This window comes from Schistocerca gregaria, chromosome 9 (genome assembly GCF_023897955.1).
Source record: "Schistocerca gregaria isolate iqSchGreg1 chromosome 9, iqSchGreg1.2, whole genome shotgun sequence".
Lineage (NCBI taxonomy): Eukaryota > Metazoa > Arthropoda > Insecta > Orthoptera > Acrididae > Schistocerca > Schistocerca gregaria.
In genome coordinates, this window is record NC_064928.1 from 139,626,182 (window position 1) to 139,648,438 (window position 22,257).

General features: G+C 40.7%; 1 protein-coding gene across 11 annotated transcripts in view; it reads right to left on the reverse strand.

Annotated features, from left to right (window-relative positions):
* Positions 1–22,257, reverse strand: part of LOC126291722 (uncharacterized) — a 144,283-nt gene that overhangs the window by 91,281 nt on the left and 30,745 nt on the right. For 6 of the 11 annotated variants that reach the window (XM_049985382.1, XM_049985381.1, XM_049985379.1 and 3 more), the window contains one exon: positions 6,822–6,947. The exons of 3 other annotated variants lie outside the window; for them this stretch is intronic. In XM_049985382.1, coding sequence (XP_049841339.1) covers positions 6,822–6,947 — 126 coding nt within the window. Of the gene's footprint in view, positions 1–6,821; positions 6,948–16,218; positions 16,445–22,257 lie in introns of all 11 variants that reach the window. 2 more of the 11 variants (XM_049985384.1, XM_049985386.1) reach the window with 1 other exon arrangement.

Consider the following 22,257-nt stretch of genomic DNA (forward strand, 5'->3'; position numbering starts at 1 on the left):
TGGATCAGCTGATTATGAACCAAGTCAGGGCCTGGGGCCACAGTGTATGGTGAGTCAACAGCCTCAAGCAGCTTCAGTCAGTGAAATGTTCATTATATAATTTGGCATGATGAGAGTTAAAGGACATGGGGATGTCCTCAACTTGTTTTTATGCCATTTGAGTTTCAGGCAGGTAAGAAGACCATGCAGATGCTGTCACAACGTGGGCCATGTGGTGTTCAGCAAGAATCAATGTACTGATAGAAATACCACCATTAAGGAGGAAACCCTAGACAGTAGACGATGCAGCTTGAGATACATGTGGGATGAACAGGCAAACATTCCTAAAGGGACATAAAGATCCCAGCATTCCCTCTTACTGTGTTTAACTCTTTAAGTGACACTGGTAAGTATATATACCACTGGTAAACAACTGGAATTACAATGTATATTTTTTTTCCTGATTCACTGTTATTTATTTACTACTGCTAACTCATGCTACACTTAAGAATAAGTATAAAACCGAATAGCTGTATTCACTGGCATTACCAGAGTACACACCGATATGTATTTCATTGTTAGGCTGGGAAAAACCTCTTGTCACTTAGAGGGTAATATAGATAGAGGGTGGCCTGTGAAGGATGTAGCTTGAGATACTTTATGCTCCTTTGATGAGCCTGAATAGTTCTTGGAATGTTTTTAGTATGCCATGCCACCGACCAGCGGGGGTTGACTCAAATAAAGGGGGAAAGCAGATCTTGAAGCGCAGATGATCACACTGCAGACATATCCTGCAACCTCTTCAGGGCAATTTGACAGAGGGGTGGTGAAAGTACAGCAGATGTATATAATCGCCGGTTGGCTCTATGAAGAGACCACTATAATAACTGATCCATTAAGTGATGATGAGGAAGTGACAATATCCTCAAAAAGTCACAAAGATCTCCATGCAGTAACCACTGACGTGAAGCCATAAGACAGAGGGAAAAGACTGTAGAGTCGATAGCCAAGAAGGTACCAAGGATGATACTAAAGTGGATAGAGTATCATCAACGAGGAGATGCAGATCAAGGTCTTCACTTTTTCCACTAGCACATGCTAATCGTAGACTGGAAATATTGAATATTATTTAATTTATTCTCGCAATATCATTAAGAACAGGGATGTCACAACTGAGAGCAGTGATAACTGTTTACTGATAGCAAGAATACTTATTAATGTTAGCAATTTTCTTCTTGAAGTTGGTTTAAGAATCATGAAAGAAGGTTGTATACATGGAAGAACCCTGGAGTTACTAAAAGGTATCAGATAGATTATATAATGGTAAGACAGAGATTTAGGAACCAGGTTTTAAATTGTAAGACATTTCCAGGGGCTGATGTAGACTCTGACCACAATCTATTGGTTACGACCTGTAGATTAAAACTGAATAAACAGCACAAAAGGTGGAAATTTAAGGAGATGGGACCTGTATAAACTGACTAAACCAGAGGTTGTACAGAGTTTCAGGGAGAGCATAAGGGAACAATTGACAGGAATGGGGGAAAGAAATAAAGTAGAAGAAGAATGGGTAGCTTTGAGGGATGAAGTAGTGAAGGCAGCAGAGGTAAAAAGACGAGGGCTAGTAGAAATCCTTCGGCAACAAAAGAAATATTGAATTTAATTGATGAAAGGAGAAAATATAACAATGCAATAAATGCAGCAGGCAAAAAGGAATACAAACGTCTCAAAAATGAGATCGACAGGAAATGCAAAATGGCTAAGCAGGGATGGCTAGAGGACAAATGTAAGGATGCAGAGGCTTATCTCACTAGGGGTAAGATAGATATTGCCTACAGGAAAATTGAAGAGACCTTTGGAGATAAGAGAACCACTTGTATGAACATCAAGAGCTCAGATGGAAACCCAGTTCTAAGCAAAGAAGGGAAAGCAGAAAGGTGGAAGGAGTATATAGAGGGTCTATACAAGGGCGATGTACTTGAGGACAATATTATGGAAATGGAAGAGGATGTAGATGAAGATGAAATGGGAGATACGATACTACGTGAAGAATTTGTCAGAGCACTGAAAGACCTGAGTCGAAACAAGGCCCCGGGAGTAGACAACATTCCATTGGAACTACTGACGGCCTTTGGAGAGCCAGTCCTGACAAAACTCTACCATCTGGTGAGCAAGATGTATGAAACAGGCGAAATACCCTCAGACTTCAAGAATAATATAACAATTCCAATCCCAAAGAAAGCAGGTGTTGACAAATGTGAAAATTACTGAACAATCAGTTTAATAAACCACAGCTGCAAAATACTAACACGAATTCTTTACAGATGAATGGACCTTACGCCTTATCTTAGAAGAAAGATTAAGGAAAGGCAAACCTACGTTTCCAGCATTTGTAGACTTAGAGAAAGCTTTTGACAATGTTGACTGGAATACTCTCTTTCAAATTCTAAAGGTGGCAGGGGTAAAATATAGGGAGCGAAAGGCTATTTACAATTTGTACAGAAACCAGATGGCAGTTATAAGAGTCGAGGGGCACGAAAGGGAGGCAGTGGTTGGGAAGGGAGTGAGACAGGGTTGTAGCCTATTCCCAATGTTATTCAATCTGTACATTGAGCAAGCAGTAAAGGAAACAAAACAAAATTTCGGAGTAGGTATTAAAGTCCATGGAGAAGAAATAAAAACTTTGAGGTTCGCTGATGACATTGTAATTCTGTCAGAGACAGCAAAGGACTTGGAAGAGCAGTTGAATGGAATGGACAGTGTCTTGAAAGGAGGATATAAGATGAACATCATCAAAATCAAAACGAGGATAATGGAATGTAGTAGACTGGCGATGGCAAGGAAAGCGTTTCTGAAGAAGAAAAATTTGATAACATCGAGTATAGATTTAAGTGTGAGGAAGTCATTTCTGAAATTATTTGTATGGAGTGTTGCCATGTATGGAAGTGAAACATGGATGACAAATAGTTTGGACAAGAAGAGAATAGAAGCTTTCGAAATGTAGTGCTACAGAAGAATGCTGAAGATTAGAAGGGTAGATCACATAACTAATGAGGAAGTATTGAATAGGATTGGGGAGAAGAGAAGTTTGTGGCACAACTTGACCAGAAGAAGGGATCGGTTGGTAGGACATGTTCTGAGGCATCAAGGGATCACCAATTTAGTATTGGAGGGCAGCGTGGAGGGTAAAAATCGTGGAGGGAGACCAAGAGATGAATACACTAAGCAGATTCAGAAGGATGTAGGTTACAATAGGTACTGTGAGATGATGAAGCTTGCACAGGATAGAGTAGCATGGAGAGCTGCATTAAACCAGTCTCAGGACTGAAGACCACAACAACAACAAAGTTAATAATTGAGATGCATAAATGTATCCATATTCATTTGCAAATTCTCAATAGTGTGCTTATTTAAGGCCATAAATTACCTAGTCTGTAACCGTCATGACAGACTTTTGAAGACTAAGAGTAAATCCAGCGAAACAATGTGCATTGACGAGATTGGTGACTTTCCCCCTCCGCTTATACAGGACAACAATCATCAGCCTCTTCATGTGATTAACAGTCTATCAACCAGGGCAGTGATACCATATAGTAGGTAAACACTGCATCAGCAAATGAGTGTCCCTCTCATGAATTTCACACAATGACTCTCTCTTTCTGTACACGTTATTGCAGATGTAACCAGCTTTCTCATCTGCTTCATGTTCCTGCAGGAAGAGAACAACATTGTTATATACAAACAGAAAACTTGTGGTGGAAGAGATGAATAATTAAGCATTCGCACCAACAGGAAAAGGGAGATTCTAAACCACTTCACAGTACTGTGAGATGGGAACCAGGTGGGGGGGGGGGGGGGGGGGGGGGGGAGGAGATGGTGTAATGAGACTGAAAACTTCTTGTAATACTTGTGAACTCGTCTTTGTAAATGTCTAGTTGGTATCTGAGAGGTTTATACAGTATATTTTGATATCAGAATGTATAAATTTTGATGCTGGGCAACATAACTACGAGAAAATTTAATTTTGAACAGAAATATTGGGAGCTCACATTGTTGTTGTTGTTGTCTTCAGTCCTGAGACTGGTTTGATGCAGCTCTCCATGCTACTCTATCCTGTGCAAGCTCCTTCATCTCACAGTACCTACTGCAACCTACATCCTTCTGAATCTGCTTAGTGTACTCATCTCTCGGTCTCCCTCTACGATTTTTACCCTCCACGCTGCCCTCCAATGCTAAATTTGTGATCCCTTGATGCCTCAAAACATGTCCTACCAACCGATTCCTTCTTCTAGTCAAGTTGGGCCACAAACTTCTCTTCTCCCCAATCCTTTTCAATACCTCCTCATCTAATCTTCAGCATTCATCTGTAGCACCACATTTCGAAAGCTTCTATTCTCTTCTTGTCCAAACTAGTTATCGTCCATGTTTCACTTCCATACATGGCTACACTCCAAACAAATACTTTCAGAAACGACTTCCTGATACATAAATCTATATTCGATGTTAACAAATTTCTCTTCTTCAGAAACGCTTTCCTTGCCATTGCCAGTCTACATTTTATATCCTCTCTACTTCGACCATCATCAGTTATTTTACTTCCTAAATAGCAAAACTCCTTTACTACTTTAAGTGTCTCATTTCCTAATCTAATTCCCTCAGCATCACCGGATTTAATTTGACTACATTCCATTATCCTCGTTTTGCTTTTGTTAATGTTCATCTTATATCCTTCTGTCAAGACACTGTCCATTCCGTTCAACTGCTCTTCCAAGTCCTTTGCTGTCTCTGACAGAATTACAATGTCATCGGCGAACCTCAAAGTTTTTACTTCGTCTCCATGAATTTTAATACCTACTCCAAATTTTTCTTTTGTTTCCTTTACTGCTTGCTCAATATACAGATTGAACAACATCGGGGAGAGGCTACAACCCTGTCTCACTCCTTTCCCAACCACTGCTTCCCTTTCATGCCCCTCGACTCTTATGACTGCCATCTGGTTTCTGTACAAATTATAAATAGCCTTTCGCTCCCTGTATTTTACCCCTGCCACCTTTAGAATTTAAAAAAGAGTATTCCAGTCAACATTGTCAAAAGCTTTCTCTAAGTCTACAAATGCTAGAAACGTAGGTTTGCCTTTTCTTAATCTTTCTTCTAAGATAAGTCGTAAGGTAAGTATTGCCTCACGTGTTCCAACATTTCGACGGAATCCAAACTGATCCTCCCCGAGGTCTGCATCTACCAGTTTTTCCATTCGCCTGTAAAGAATTCCCGTTAGTATTTTGCAGCCGTGGCTTATTAAACTGATAGTTCGGTAATTTTCACATCTGTCAGCACCTGCTTTCTTTGGGATTGGAATTATTATATTCTTCTTGAAGTCTGAGGGTATTTTGCCTGTCTCATACATCTTGCTCACCAGCTAGTAGAGTTTTGTCAGGCCAAGGCCGTCAGTAGTTCTAATGGAATGTTGTCTACTCCGGGGGCCTTGTTTCGACTCAGGTCTTTCAGTGCTCTGTCAAACTCTTCACGCAGTATCGTATCTCCCATTTCGTCTTCATCTACATCCTCTTCCATTTCCATAATATTGTCCTCAAGTACATCGCCCTTGTATAGACCCTCTATATACTTCTTCCACCTTTCTGCTTTCCCTTCTTTGCTTAGAACTGGGTTTCCATCTGAGCTCTTGATGTTCATACAAGTGGTTCTCTTATCTCCAAAGGTCTCTTCAATTTTCCTGTAGGCAATATCTATCTTACCCCTAGTGAGATAAGCTTCTACATCCTTACATTTGTCCTCTAGCCATCCCTGTTTAGCCATTTTGCACTTCCTGTCGATCTCATTTTTGAGACGTTTGTATTCCTTTTTGCCTGCTTCATTTACTGCATTTTTATATTTTCTCCTTTCATCAATTAAATTCAATATTTCTTCTGTTACCCAAGGATTTCTAGCAGCCCTCGTCTTTGTACCAACTTTATCCTCTGCTGCCTTCACTACTACATCCCTCAGAGCTACCCATTCTTCTTCTACTGTATTTTTTTCCCCTATTCCTGTCAATTGTTCCCTTATGCTCTCCCTGAAACTCTGTACAACCTCTGGTTCTTTCAGTTTATCCAGGTCCCATCTCCTTAATTTCCCACATTTTTGCAGTTTCTTCAGTTTTAATCTACAGGTCATAACCAATAGATTGTGGTCAGAGTCCACATCTGCCCCTGGAAATATCTTACAACTTAAAACCTGGTTCCTAAATATCTGTCTTACCATTATATAATCTATCTGATACCTTTTAGTATCTCCAGGGTTCTTCCACGTATACAACCTTCTTTCATGATTCTTAAACCAAGTGTTAGCTATGATTAAGTTGTGCTCTGTGCAAAATTCTACTAGGCGGCTTCCTCTTTCATTTCTTAGCCCCAATCCATATTCACCTACTATGTTTCCTTCTCTCCCTTTTCCTACACTCGAATTCCAGTCACCCATTACTATTAAATTTTCGTCTCCCTTCACTATCTGAATAATTTCTTTTATTTCATCGTACATTTCTTCAATTTCTTCATCATCTGCAGAGCTAGTTGGCATATAAACTTGTACTACTGTAGTAGGTGTGGGCTTCGTATCTATCTTGGCCACAATAATGCGTTCACTATGCTGTTTGTAGTAGCTTGCCCGCATTCCTATTTTCCTATTCATTATTAAACCTACTCCTGCATTACCCCTATTTGATTTTGTGTTTATAACCCTGTAGTCACCTGACCAGAAGTCTTGTACCTCCTGCCACCGAACTTCACTAATTCCCACTATATCTAACTTTAACCTATCCATTTCCCTTTTTAAATTTTCTAACCTACCTGCCCGATTAAGGGATCTGACATTCCACGCTCCGATCCGTAGAACGCCAGTTTTCTTTCTCCTGATAACGACACACACATTACACCATGGGAAATCCAGACTTGCCGGTGTGTCAAACATTTCGTCTGCAAGAAAACAATTCATTTTCAACGAAATTTGCATATGCCATCTGACTACAAAACAAAATGATTCAGATTAATCTTTATAATTAGTCTTGCAAACAGTAAGTGTATCAGAACTGTCACTGTAATTACTGAGCAAATGAACATAAAATTAATGCATCTGACTTTCTGGTCAAACTGCTTGAAAATTCACAAGACAGCATTTTACAGAAATCTTCTACTGGTATTAAGCCTGGGAACTGATACATTGTTTAACAAATCACTCAAACACTCAATATACCTTGCAGTGGACACAAACTTGTTGTTGTTGTTGTTGTTGTTGTTGTTGTGGTCTTCAGTCCTGAGACTGGTTTGATGCAGCTCTCCACACTACTCTATCCTGTGCAAGCTGCTTCATCTCCCAGTACTTACTGCAACCTATGTCCTTCTGAATCTGCTTAGTGTATTCATCTCTTGGTCTCCCTCTACGATTTTTACCCTCCACACTGCCCTCCAATGCTAAATTGGTGATCGCTTGATGCCTCAGAACATGTCCTACCAACCAGTCCCTTCTTCTGGTCAAGTTGTGCCACAAACACCTCTTCTCCCCAATTCTATTCAATACCTCATCATTAGTTACGTGATCTACCCATCTAATTTTCAGCATTGTTCTGTAGCACCACATTTCGAAAGCTTCTATTCTCTTCTTGTCCAAACTATTTATCGTCCATGTTTCACTTCCATACATGGCTACACTCCATACAAATACTTTCAGAAAAGATTTTCCTGACACTTAAATCTATACTCGATGTTATCAAATTTTTCTTCTTCAGAAACTCTTTCCTTGCCATTGCCAGTCTACATTTTATATCCTCTCTACTTCGACCATCATCAGTTATTTTGCTCCCCAAATAGCAAAACTCCTTCACTACTTTAAGTGTCTCATTTCCTAATCTAATTCCCTCACCATCACCAGACTTAATTGGACTACATTCTATTATCCTCATTTTGCTTTTGTTGATGTTCATCTTATATCCTCCTTTCAAGACACTGTCCATTCCCTTCAACTGCTCTTCCAAGTCCTTTGCTGTCTCTAACAGAATTACAATGTCATCGGTGAACTTAGATGATAATTAAATTTATTGGCATACCTGTGGGCACAGAACACTCATCCGCTCTGAAACACATTCCTATTAGAAATATATTGAGACTGTCAAAAATCAAATTTCATTTGCCATACATGTGATGTGCATTGTGAGATGGTATCTTACCATCTGTCATAAAATGCTTCTCAGTACAGAACTGACCACGTGCAATGCAAGTATGCAAACAGTCATGAAAGTAAATAATAAAAAATGAGGAAATAAACTTGAACAACTTATAAATGAGAACAAAGATTCAAAGTATTACTATGTTTCATTAAGCCATAACAACAATACACCTTTTCATAAAATTCTCACACCTTAAGTAGCAAAAGTATTTCTCAATAACTCTCTTGTGTACAATTGCTTGTTCAACTATCAGACAAGTCCATGCGGTCCACTATAAAATTTCTGCAGCAAACTTTAACCATATGCAGCGTCCTAACAATAAGAAACTATAGTTACAAATAATTTAAAAAATGGATTACCTTAAAAATTGGCTTTGTCATTCCTGCATTTTGAATCATCTCATTTCCTCAAATTTTTTTCCTCATGACATATTATTACAAAATCCTTTTTAAATAATTCTTCCTCCCCTTTTTTTATGGCAGGCCAGCTGCCACCCTTTTCAAACCAAGTACATAGTCAGATTGTCCAACACACACTGCTACTCTCTTCGAAAGAAGTAACCTCTCTGACCCAGCTGAATGACTCTTGTTTCATAGGTTTCCAATTTCTGGCCAAGTTTATGCCCCAAGTCTGAAACATGGAGGGGGTTCGGTGATGATTTGTGCAGCCATAAAACAGTACTCCATGGGTCCCATGGTTACTCTGCAATATTGTGTTCCTGCCACGGATTATGTGATCATATTGGCTGACCAGGTCCATATCGTGGTACAATGTTCCCCAGTAGTGACACTGTGTTACAAGACAACAGGGCCCTTGTTGACAGAGCTCACATCATCCAGGACTCGTTTTGACAACACAAAGATGAATTGTTGCATCTCCCCTAACCACCAAGGTCATCATATCTCAATATTATTGAACCTTTATGCTCAGTTTCTAGAAGACGGCATGATCACTATCCATTTACATTGTCACTGCCTGAATTTGCAAAACTAGTTGCATAAAAAATGGTATACGATTCCCGTAAAAACCTTACAGAAACTCAATTTATCCATACTCAGACAAATAGAATTTGTTTTGAATGCAACTGTTTTCCTACGCCGTATTTGGCATGGTAGTGTGTTGTGTTTTTGATGTTTTATAATTTTTGTCTACCAGTTGTATGTAAAGTTTGGTGATACCTGTGACAGGGCTAAGAAAAATTACTGTGTCATCTTATGTTACATTTGATGAGCACATTATGTTAAATGCTGACTTTGGCAGTTGCTAACGTGTGAGAGAATTACTGAATCATAAAACCTGTAACTCATGGTAACACATTTTATGCACACAAGAATGGAACAACTGGTAGGAGACTATACAGGAGCGGATGAATTTGAGTTCTGGAGAAATGTAGGAATATGACAGGCAATGCTGGCTCTGTGCCTTATGCTTGAAGGTAGAGGTAAGAAAGGCACATTTAGGTTAAGAAAAAGCTTTTACCAATATTGTCTTGAATACACTCTTTGGAATTCCGAACTTATCATGAATAAAATTCTGGAAGTAACATCATATTTATAACCAGAACAAAAACCAGACATGAAAGGAGGCCAGCAACTGAATATGTAGTGAGACTGGGATGTATGCCATACTCCAAGTTATTCCATCTTACACTAAGCAAGTAGTGAAGGAAGCCAACAAGAAATTAAATTTTTGGATAAAACAAGGGATAAATTCAATAAATTAAAATTAAGTGACCAGAACTAAAAACATGAAAGTTCGCTGATGATGTTGCGATTTTGTAAGAGATATCAAAGAGTTTGGAAGATTAAATTACCAGAGAAAATAACATCTAGAAAAGATTTTATAAGATGAACATCAACAGATGTGAAACAAGGATAATGGAGTGTAGTTGAATTACGTCAGCTGATGCTGAGGGAATTAGAATAGGACCAAGATGCAAAAAAGTAGTAGATAACTTTTGCTATTTGAGTAGCATAATAACTGATAACAAAATAAGATGAGAGGATATAAAGTGCCTACACATAAAAGCAGCAAAATCACACCTGAAAAATAAAAATACGTTAACATTTCAAAAGAGTCATCAGATTTCACAAGATCATATCTTCTACATGAATGAAGGTGAAACTTAAGGTGAATTTTAACTTGCATCAGGTTACAAAAGTTTTGTTTTCAGACCAATTTATAATTTTGCAAGGTTTTGTCTTCTACATGTGTGTGCATAAAATCTCTGAATACTTTTTAAAATTATGTTTATTTATGAAACTTTTCATTACTGCCACAAATATTCCATGTGCCCTCCACCAGAAGCATGACAAACACCAAGATAATGATCATACTTGTCCCATAGTTTTGCAATTAAGTCTGGAGTTCAAGCATTCAATGCTGTCGCTAGGCAGTGTCGCAGTTCATCCAAAGTCATTGAAAGCAAAGGTGCATAGTTGAAGTCTTACATAAACCCCCACAAAAATAAATATTATACTGTGCAATCAGGAGATCTTGGAAGTCAAAGGCACAGCGTGAGAACCATATGCCATAGCTGCACTAAACTGTATCCGTTGAGATGAAGAACGCAAAACACCTTCTGCTGCTGTTATATTGCCATCTCAAGTCAACACACATCACATAATAAAAGAGCAAGCATGTGATATAGGTGCACCAGGAAGAACCTTACAGCAATCACATTAACTGGCAAGTTACAACTGAAACCAAGGTAAACTCTTAGTTTCAATGTGACACACTCACCTCTTTCTTGATGCTTCAGAGGTCCTGTGCACTACTGAGACTGTCAGGAAACTCACATTTGTTTAGAAATTGGAAAGGAGTTACTCCCAAGCGTGCATTCATGCACAAGTCACCTGGCAATTAGTATACTTGGTATAATGTTTCTTCCAGAGCCATATAATTGACTCTACCTTAACTAGACGGCAAGCTGTAGCTGTCTGAGTGTTCCAGCAAAAAATACTCTTACTTTGTCTCTGCCATGTTGTTGTAAGACAAAAATGCAAAAAGAAAATACTTTCCATACAGTGCCTACAAGGAACAGTTATGTCCAATGTCTAGAATACTGCAGAAGAAAAAATAAACTGCTTCAAAACAAGTGCAAAACAATGACAATAGTTCATTTCTATAATTTCAAAACTAGAGTGTGATCTAGAAATTGGCAGGCCAAACATAAAAATGATTCTCTTTTCTTTTCATTTACGCTTTATTCTCCCATTTATGGATGTGCAGAGCAGTAACATGGGAGGCAGCAGAAACTGATAAATCAGATTCTGTGTTAGGAATGTGCTTTGATATATGTAAAATAGAGTGTCCCAAAAAAATGCAGACTGGTCAGACAAGCCACTACTGACAGGAAAATTATGGATGAACTGTTGAAGTACTCCTAAATACAAACAGAAACTGACACGTGCAAGGGTTCTCACTTCTCAAGCTAATGCAAAATACATTTTTATACTTCATATCCAAAGTAATAGATTGTCTACCAGAATTTCTGTTACCACTCATTGTCATAGAAACACACACTGCAAATGTGGCACAGTAGCAGGACATTTAATTTTGAAATTTCTCAGGCATAATCTGCACTTATTGGTAAAACATATGTCGGCTTTGATAATAGAAACGATACATAATGGATTTCAGAAATCGTGTTCGAAATCTCTCTCAAATTTCTGCTTGATATACCTAGTAAATGTGCCTCCATAATTTTTAAGTTTATCACGATTTTCAGTCAACTCTTGCTAGAAAAGGACCACAAGAGAGAAAGTACAATTCTTAGCTTATGTGAAGGGAAGAATTTGTTATAACGTCAAGTTGAACAAATATATTTCTAGGACGACACAATACATGTAACGCACAGATAAAGTAAATAAAGTAAGACGTCTGTACACTGTAACAGTCAAACCAGCACTGAGTCCAAGTCTAGCGGCCGCTGGCTCACTGGCCGCTTAGGTGGTGTGACTGCTGCATGGCTGGCAGACAGCGCTGCATGTAGAGGACACGTGTAACTGCACGGCGGCACTTTGAAAGATCAGCGAGTCTCAACACTTCTCCTCCCCTTTGAATTTTTTGCACTGGTCTTGATGGAAGTGGCCTATAGATTGCTGAAGTCCATAGGTGTTGTTTGACTGGTCATAAAGTCTCGAAGAGGCATCTTCCCGTATGGACAGAAGTGTTCCCGATGATAATGTGTCGAGATGACAGGAGACGTGAGGGTTGAATCTGCTGGGGGCCCGTGCCCCAATCAGCCCGTTGTGGAAAGTCCGGTTGTTATAACAGGAGACATGGGCGATGTGTCAGCATCTGTAGAAGAAGGAGGCGAGTAGAGGTGCTCCGACAGATGACGGTCATCTGGTCCCTGCATGGGCACGTCTCCTGGTGGCGTCAGTTCTTATGCTGGCACCGAGTTGATGGTGAGAGGACTGTGTTGTGAGTAATGAGAGATTCCAAGATCCCGAGCGTCAGGTAGAGCCAAAGGTGGTGTAACGGCATTCGGAATAGGCGTTGGCGGCACACGAGGCCGAAGCTGGTCCGAATGATGCACTGCAACACCCGTGTCAATCTGGATTTCACACAGGCGTCGGCCACGGTGTCGTAAGATGCGGCCAGGACTCCATTTTGGCCGCCTACTGTATACCCGTACACATACAAGGTCGCCGGGGGTGAACGGGTCAAGCGAAGGCACCCGCGGCCGTGAGGTAGAAGGCCGCAGAAGATGAAGTAGTGTGCGGGGCTGTCGGCCATGTAAGAGCTCAGCTGGGCTGTGGTCGCCCATGGTGGTGAAACGGTATGAAGCCAGAAATTGGAGAAGCGCATCATCAGCAGCAGAAGTCAGGAGTTTCCTCATCTGAGCCATAAATGTGCAGACCAGTCATTCAGCCTCACCGTTTGACTGTGGATAGAACGGAGGGGCCGTGACATGCATGACACAGTGACAGGTACAAAAATCCGCAAAATCGGAAGAGGCAAATTGCGGTCCATTATCACTAACAAGATTAGAGGGAAGGCCTTCCAAAGAGAAAATGCGAGGTAGAGCATTGGTGATTGCCACGCTGGTAGGTGATGTGCAACGGACAATGAAAGGAAAGTTAGAGTAGGTGTCAATAATGAGAAGCCAATAAGTACCTAACAAAGGCCCCGCGAAGTCAGCACGAATATGCTCCGAGGGCTTCTCAGGCGAAGGCCACAGTGACAAAGATGACTTCGGGGCAGCGGCCTGTGACGCACAAGGGCCGCAGGCAGCGACCATGTGAGTGGCCTGTGATGAACAAGGGCCGCAGGCAGCGACCATGTGTGTGATTTCAGAGTCGATGCCGGGCCAGTACACATGACGGCGCACCAGAGATTTTGTGCGAAAGACACCCCAGTGCCCTTGGTGAAAGAGGCACAAGACCAAAGCATGCAAAGACGCAGGTACAACAACATGCAACAAAGCATTGTCGGTGGAAAGACCCTAGCCATGAGGCGGTAACGCAAATAATAGTAGTTGCGCAACAGATCACAAGTCTTAGCAGACGGACGATCTGGCCAACCCTTCCGAATAAAGTGTAAAACCTGGGAGAGGGTAGGGTCAGAACCTGTAGAAGCCACCAGCCGGTCCCCGGTGATGGGGAACCCAAACACAACCCACTGCTCGGCAACATCCAGGTGGAAACACAAAAGTTCGTCCCTATCGAATGCCAGATCAGGACCCAAGGCGAGACAGTGCACCAGCATTCGCATGTTGAGCTGTCAGCCAGAAATGAATCTCATAATTGAAATGAGACAAGTAAAGAGCCCAATGCTGGAGGCAGTGTGCAGCCTCGTCGGGAAGCGATGTTGATGGATGAAACAAGGAAACAAATGGTTTGTGGTCCATACCAAGATGAAATTTGGATCCATAGAGAAAAGCCAAACTTATAAAGAGCATAAATAATGACCAAAGTTTCTTTTTCAATTTGAGAATATTTTCGTTGGGCATCCGTGAGCTTTTTGGAGCAATGGGTTGTTCAGAACCATCAGAAAAACGCTGTGCAAGGACTGCACCAACCCTTTATTGAGAGGCGTCCATGGCAAGAACAAGATGTTGCCCAGGTTGATTAGTAGCCAGGTACAGGGCCTGTTTCAGCATAGTCTTCAATTTCTGGAAAGCCACATCGCATGATGTGGACCAGTGAAAGGGCACATTTTTATGCAACAGGCAATGTAACGGCTGAGCCACTGAAGCTGCAGACGGTAAAAACCTGTGATAGTATGCTATTTTCCCCAAGAAGACCTGCAGTTCCTTAACAGATGTAGGGCAAGGAAGGGCACTGATCACAGCGACAGTTTGCTGAAGCACACGAATACCATCCTGAGAGAGTTGAAACGCCAAGTACATAATAGATGCCTGAAAAAATTTTGATTTCTGAAGATTACACTTAAGACCGGCAGTCTGTAAGACATGAAAAAGTGTGCGGAGAGTCTGAAGATGTTCTTCAGTGGTGGAGCCAGTGACAACAATGTCATCCACGTAATTTATACACCCAGGTGCAAAGAGCAATAATTGTTCCAAGAATTGCTGAAAGAGAGCAGGTGCACTGGCAACCCCGAATGGCAATCATTGGTATTGATAGAGGCCCAAAGGCGTGTTAAGGACCAGGAACTGCCGGGAAGCAGTGTCGAGAGGAAGTTGATGATAAGCTTCTGACAGGTCAAGTTTGGAAAAATACTGGCCTCCAGCAAGTTTAGTGAACAATTCTTCAGGTAGGGGCATAGGGTAAGTGTTGATGAGGCATTGAGCATTTACAGTGACTTTGAAATCACCACAGAGACGAATATCACTATTGGGCTTAGCAACGACAACGACAGGAGAGGACCATTCACTGAAAGTGACAGGAAGCAAGACCCCTGAAGCAGTGAGACGATCCAGCTCCTGTTTGACCCTATCACAAAGGGCCACAGAAATGGGCCGAGCCCAAAAAAACTTAGGCCGAGCAGTGGGTTTGAGTGTGATATGAGCTTCAAAGTCGTTTGCACGGCCTAACCCAGGAGAAAAAAGGGATGAAAATGTCGTCGAGAAGGAATCCAATTGAGCATAAGGAATAGCATCAGAGACAATATTGACAGAGTCATCTATGGAGAGCCCAAAAAAGTGAAAGACATCGAAACCAAAACGATTCTCCGCATTACTATGGTCGACCACAAATATGGGAACATTGCAAATGATGGATTTGTAAGATACTTCAGCATTAAATTGTCCCAAGAGAGAAATCTTCTGTTTATTGTATGTCCGTAATCAGGGAAGAAGTACCATTGACAGACAACACAGAAGCAGACTCAGCGTCATGTTCATGAATGTCAGCTATGCGGTCGGGTTTGCAAACGGATGACACATGACCCTTCTTTTTGCATGTGTAACACACGGCCCAATGCTGGGGATAATCCTCCTGTGAATGTTTCGTAAAACACCGCGGACATGAAGGAAGTTGCGGTGGGTTTTGCTGCAGTTTCTTACAAGTTTGTTTATGGTTAGGCCGAAGCTGCACGTGGGAGCGTACTGCGGCCACGTCGGCCGTTGGGGACACGCAGCACACGTCGTCAACAGCGCACAAAGGTTGTACTTCCCCGACGTCATCCCATGCCTCTATTTATGCTCCAGCGGCGCAAGAAATTTCAAAAGACTACGCGATGGATAGGACTTCATCTAGAGTTCGATTTACCAATTGAAGGGCACGTTGCCTAACTTCTTTGTTGGGCGCCGACCGGATAATAGCATCCTGTACCATGGAGTCGGCGTAGGATTCTCTGTGAACGTCAGTAACAAATTGACACTTTCAACTGTGGCCCTGAAGTTCAGCAGCCCAAGCGCAGTAGGACTGATTCGGTTGTTTTTGACGACGATAAAAGGCAACATGAGAAGCTACCACATGCATATGCTTTTGAAAATATATGGACAGAAGTGAGCACATTTCAGCAAAGGACAAAGACACAGGATCTTTCAAAGGAGCCAATTGCAACAACAACTGATAAATTTGAGGTGAAATCCATGAAAGGAACAGACTTACATGTTTGGTCATCCACGACATGAAATGCCAAGAAGTGCTGTCTAAGACATTTTTTGTAATCAGACCATTCTTCTGCCATCTCGTCGTAAGGAGGAAAAGTAGGTAGAGATAACGAAGAGAGATGCCCCGCATTCGATGCCGCGGCGAAATCATGAATCGCAGGTGTGAGAAGCGTTTCCTGTTCAACGAGACCTTGCAATAGTTGCTCTAAAGTAGCCATGGAAACCTGTGGGTCAACAATGAAAGAAAGATACATTCACTACCTCATCGCCAATTGTTATAATGTCAAGTTGAACAAATATATTTCTAGGATGACACAATACATGTAACACACTGATAAAGTAAACAAAGTAAGACGTCTGTACACTGTAACAGTCAAATCAGCACTGAGTCCAAGTCTAGCGGCCACAGGCTCGCTGGCCGCTTAGGTGGCGTGGCTGCTGCATGGCTGGCAGACAGCGCTGCATGTAGAGGGCACTTGTACCTGCGCGGCGGTATGTTGAAAGATCGGCAAGTCACAACGGAATTATTCTGGTTGTGAGGCAGTCAACTGACGAAATATCGCCATGTATTTATGTTGATCTGTTATGTATTTTACTTACAGTTCTTTCACAGTTAGGGACAAAGTTAATAAACAGAAATAGGTAAATACACTCTAACCACATACAGACCAACTGAAACTGTTTGCCTAACTGCAATGTGACATGTGATGCAGATGTCAGACACGGAGAAGTTCTGTACTCCGAGATCAAGTAATACAACAATTATGATGTCTCACCATTTATTTCAGTAATGGTTTCAGAGATTTGATTACGAAAAAAAGTGTAGCAGCAGAACAGCAGCTAATCAACAGAGTAAAATGATTCTTAGATGAATAAATTATTAATATTAATACCAAATATGGCGGCAGTAAAGGTACTAACACAATGTACAGTCATCTATCTGCTACCATCCTGGCATTTGGACTGATGCACTGCACCTAATGAGAAGGCAAGATAAAATTTAACTGAAGCATAGAAGCAGAGTGTACTAAGCTCTGATGAGATGAATGTGGACAATCATATCAACATGTTCAAGAGACTGACACCACCATGGACCACATGGCGGGCTACATGTTGGTTGGTACATGGTTTACGTGAAAACTGGCAGCAGCCAATAGAGCCAAAAGGATCTGCACACTGGAATACCTGTACACTAAATTAAAACATCTACAGCGGGCTTTCAAGAAAAATGGCTACTCAGGGAAAGAAGTAAACAGAATTCCATAACTAAATAATGGAAGGTCGAAGGACAAGCATGAAAAACAATGGTGGAAAAATACAGTTTCCCTGCCTTTTGTTAAAAAATTAATAGATCAGATCGAAAAGATTTTACAGAAACATGACATCAGACTGGTTTTTACACCAACAAAGAAAATAGGTCAAGCACTCTGATCTGTGGATAAACACCCTCCTCTACTGGCATGTGGCATGTATAAAATTCTGTGTACATGTGGTAAAGTTTATATTGGAGCAACCAAGAGAAGTGTGGATACATGTGTAAAGGAACCCAAAAGTCTTTGCCAATTAGAGAAAATAGTCAAATCGGCTTTAACAGGACATGCTCTTCAGCCAGGAAGTCACAAAGTGAAATTTTCTGTAACCAAATTTTTATCTACAACAATGAACTATTATCCACAGCTATGTAGAGAAGCCACTGAAATACATAAACATAGGCCAGATTGTAATAGGAAAGTAGAGACCACAAAACTTAGCGACATTTGGACAGTAACTCTGCAGAATCACCAAACAGTTTTTGTCTGTGACAAGATGACAATCACAGAATGAGATTTTCACTCTGCAGCAGAGTGTGCGCTGATATGAAACTGCCTGGCAGGTAAAACTGTGTGCCGGCCAGAGTTGAACTCGGGACCTTTGCCTTTTGTGGGCAAGTGCTCTACCAACTGAGCTACCCAAGCACGACTCACGCCCCATCCTCACAGCTTTACTTCTGCCAGTACCTCAGCTCCTACCTTCCAAACTTTGCAGAAGCTCTCCTGCGAACCTTGCAGAACTAGCACTCCTGAAAGAAAGGATATTGCAGAGACATGGCTTAGCCACAGTCTAGGGAATGTTTCCAGAAAGAGATTTGCACTCTGCAGTGGAGTGTGTGCTGATATGAAACTGCCTGGTGGATTAAAACAGTGTGCCAGACCGAGACTCGAACTCGGGACCTTTGCTTTCGCGGGCAAGTGCTCTACCAACTGTCTTCACAATATCCTTTCTTTCCGGAGTGCTAGTTCTGCAAGGTTCACAGGAGAGCTTCTGCAAAGTTTGGAAGATAGGAGATGAGGTGCTGGCAGAAGTAAGGCTGTGAGGATGGGGCATGAGTCATGCTGGGGTAGCTCAGTTGGTAGAGCACTTGCCCGCAAAAGGCAAAGATCCCGAATTCGAGTCTCGGTCCGGCACATAGTTTTAATCTTCCAGGCAGTTTCAAGATGACAATTAATAAATAAGTTTTATCTTTGACAAGGGCCATCAGTGATAATCACATGTAACTCCGGCCACATCCCTTATTCTGCAGTATATATCGAGACAATACAGCAGATTGATAGTACCTTAATTTGTTTGGTAATTTACCTAATTTTTCACTTGGGTTGTTACAAGTGTAGAAAATTGTCAGTCAACACTTTAGGCCAGATTCAGCACTTTTGTGGTGATTCAGCACCTATTGTGGTCGCTAGATGAGTTACAGGAACAAGGTGAAAACTGTGGATTGACAGGACAACACTTTTATAAGTTGCTATATCCAAAACATGCAGGGCAGTTAATGTGTCCTGATAATACAGCTAGAATAGCACAGTGTAGCCTTAGTGAATTTTGGGGCTATTTGTGTAAGAAACTGATACCTTCTCTGTAGAAACTGCAGGAATTAGTGCAAAGGGACTACTGGTGGGTATAAGATAACAGGGAGCCGTTAGCACGGTACATGCGGGATATAAGGCACGTAGTAAAGGCATTATATTACCACAGAGTGAAGCAGAGGTTGAAGGGGTAAGTCCAGAGGGTAGGTGTTGTTTGTTGTTTGTAGAAAGGCCAACTCATTCATGGATTTACAAGGCAGACACGTGTGTACACGATCCATTACACAGATATGAATCTGAAAGATACCACGTGAGACAAAAAGGAAACTCCATCTGATATAAAGGGACACCTTTGATACTAGCATTATAGCTCATTACAAAAATTACTGCAAAATACTGAAGAAGGTTATCCATAAATCTAAACACCTGCATTATGAGAAAAAGATAAATACATCCAACAATAAAATAAAAACAATATGGGATATAGTTAAGTCAGAGACAGGTAGGACCAGAAATGAGGAGGAACAAATAGCTCTAAAAATAAATGAAACCCTGGTAACAAACACATGATGTGTTGCAAACTATTTAAACAAGTATTTTGTCTCTGTTACTGATAGCATGGGGTTGTCCGGTTCAGTAAATAATGCAATGGAATATCTGAGACCAGTGCACACAAGCAATCTCAGTGAAACGGAATTGACACTTACTTCACCCAAAGCAATAGACTCCATCATAAAGTCCTTGAAATCAAATCATTCTAGTGGTTATGATAACATATCAACAAAGTTAATAAAAGAGTGTTCATGTGAGCTTAGACATATCTTAAGTTATTTGTGTAATCAATCACTTGTCACAGGAACATTCCCGGACTGGCTTAAATATGCTGAAGTTATACCTCTCCACAAGAAAGAGGACACAGAAATGCCGTCAAATTACCAACCAATCTCATTTTTGCCAACTTTTTCAACAATCTTTGAAAAGATTATGTTCAAGCATCTACTTAAGCATCTTAGTGAAAACAACATACTGTCAAAGTTACAATTTGGGGTTCTTAAGGGTTCTGATATTGAGAAAGCTATTTACACTTACAGCAAAAATGTCCTTAATTCACTGGACAACAAATTAGAGGCAACTGACATATTCAGTGACCTGTCAAAGGCGTTTGACTGTGTGGACCGCAGCATTCTTTTAAGTAAATTAAAATATTATGGTGTCACTGGTAGTACTGCAAAGTGGTTTCAGCCATATCTTATTAATAGAAAACAAAGGGGTGTCATTACGTAACACTTCAGCAGTAGGCAGTCAGACATCAACTGACTGGGAAGAAATTACATGAGGTGTTCCCCAAGATCCCATACTAGGTCCACTACTGTTTCTTGTGTATATTAATGACCTGTCATCTGTTACATTACCAGACGCCAAGTTTGCCTTCTTTGCAGATGACACAAACATTGCAATAAATACTAAATCAAATATAAATTTAGAAAGGGTGGCTAATCAAATTTTTACTGACATTAATAAATGGTTCATAGCCAATTCACTGTCATTAAACTTTGAAAAGACCCACTATATGCAGTTCAGAACTTCCAACAGATTTCCTTCCGTGGTGTGTATAAAATATGATGAAGTTGAGAGTGTAAAATTCTTGGGATTACAACTTGATAATAAACTCAGTTGGGAGTAACATACTAACGAACTGCTAAAATGCCTGAACAAGTCTGTGTTTGCAATGTGATTGATGTCAGACATAGGAGATATAAATATTTAAAAAAAACTGGCATATTTTGAATATTTTCACTCCATTATGTCATATGGTATCATATTTTGGGGTAACTCCACAAACAGAGAAAAAATTTCTAGATTACAGAAGCGTATAATAAGAGTAATGAGTAGTAGAACATCATGTCGAAACCTATTCAAAGAATTGGGCATATTAACCACAGCTTCTCAGTATATTTATTCCTTAATGAAGTTTGTTGTAAATAATACATCTCTTTTTCCAACTAACTGCTTAGTACACAGTATCAATTTTAGGAATAAGATCAATATACATAAAGATTTAAAATCATTTATTCTTGCCCAGAAAGGAGTCCAGGATTCAGCAAGGCATATTTTTAATAAGTTACCAGCAACCATTAAGAGTTTAGTTTCAGACAAGGCACAATTTAAACATAATTTAAAAGAATTTTTGGTGGCCAACTCCTTCTATTCCATCTACATCTACGTCTACATGACTACTCTGCAATTCACATTTAAGTGCTTGGCAGAGGGTTCATCGAACCACAATCATACTATCTCTCTACCATTCCACTCCATAACAGCGCGCGGGAAAAACGAACACCTAAACCTTTCTGTTCGAGCTCTGATTTCTCTTATTTTATTTTGATGATCATTCCTACCTATGTAGGTTGGGCTCAACAAAATATTTTCGCATTCGGAAGAGAAAGTTGGTGACTGAAATTTCGTAAAAAGATCTCGCCGCGAAGAAAAACGTCTTTGTTGTAAATGACTTCCATTCCAATTCGCGTATCATATCTGCCACACTCTCTCCCCTATTACATGATAATACAAAATGAGCTGCCCTTTTATGACCCTTTCGATGTGCTCCGTCAATCCCACCTGGTAAGGATCCCACACCGTGCAGCAATATTCTAACAGAGGACGAACGAGTGTAGTGTAAGCTGTCTCTTTAGTGGACTTATTGCATCTTCTAAGTGTCCTGCCAATGACAAGCAACCTTTGGCTCGCCTTCCCCACAATATTATCTATGTGGTCCTTCCAACTGAAGTTGTTCGTAATTTTAACACACAGGTACTTAGTTGAATTTGACAGCCTTGAGAATTGTACTATTTATCAAGTAATCGAATTCCAACGGATTTCTTTTGGAACTCATGTGGATCACCTCACACTTTTTGTTATTTAGTGTCAACTGCTACCCGCCACACCATACAGCAATCTTTTATAAATCGCTTTGCAACTGATACTGGTCTTCGGATGACCTTACTAGACGGTAAATTACAGCATCATCTGCGAACAACCTAAGAGAACTGCTCTGATTGTCACCCAGGTCATTTATATAGATCAGAAACAGCAGAGGTTCCAGGACGCTTCCCTGGGGAACACCTGATATCACTTCAGTTTTACTCAATGATTTTCCGTCTATTACTATGAACTGCAACCTTCCTGACAGGAAATCA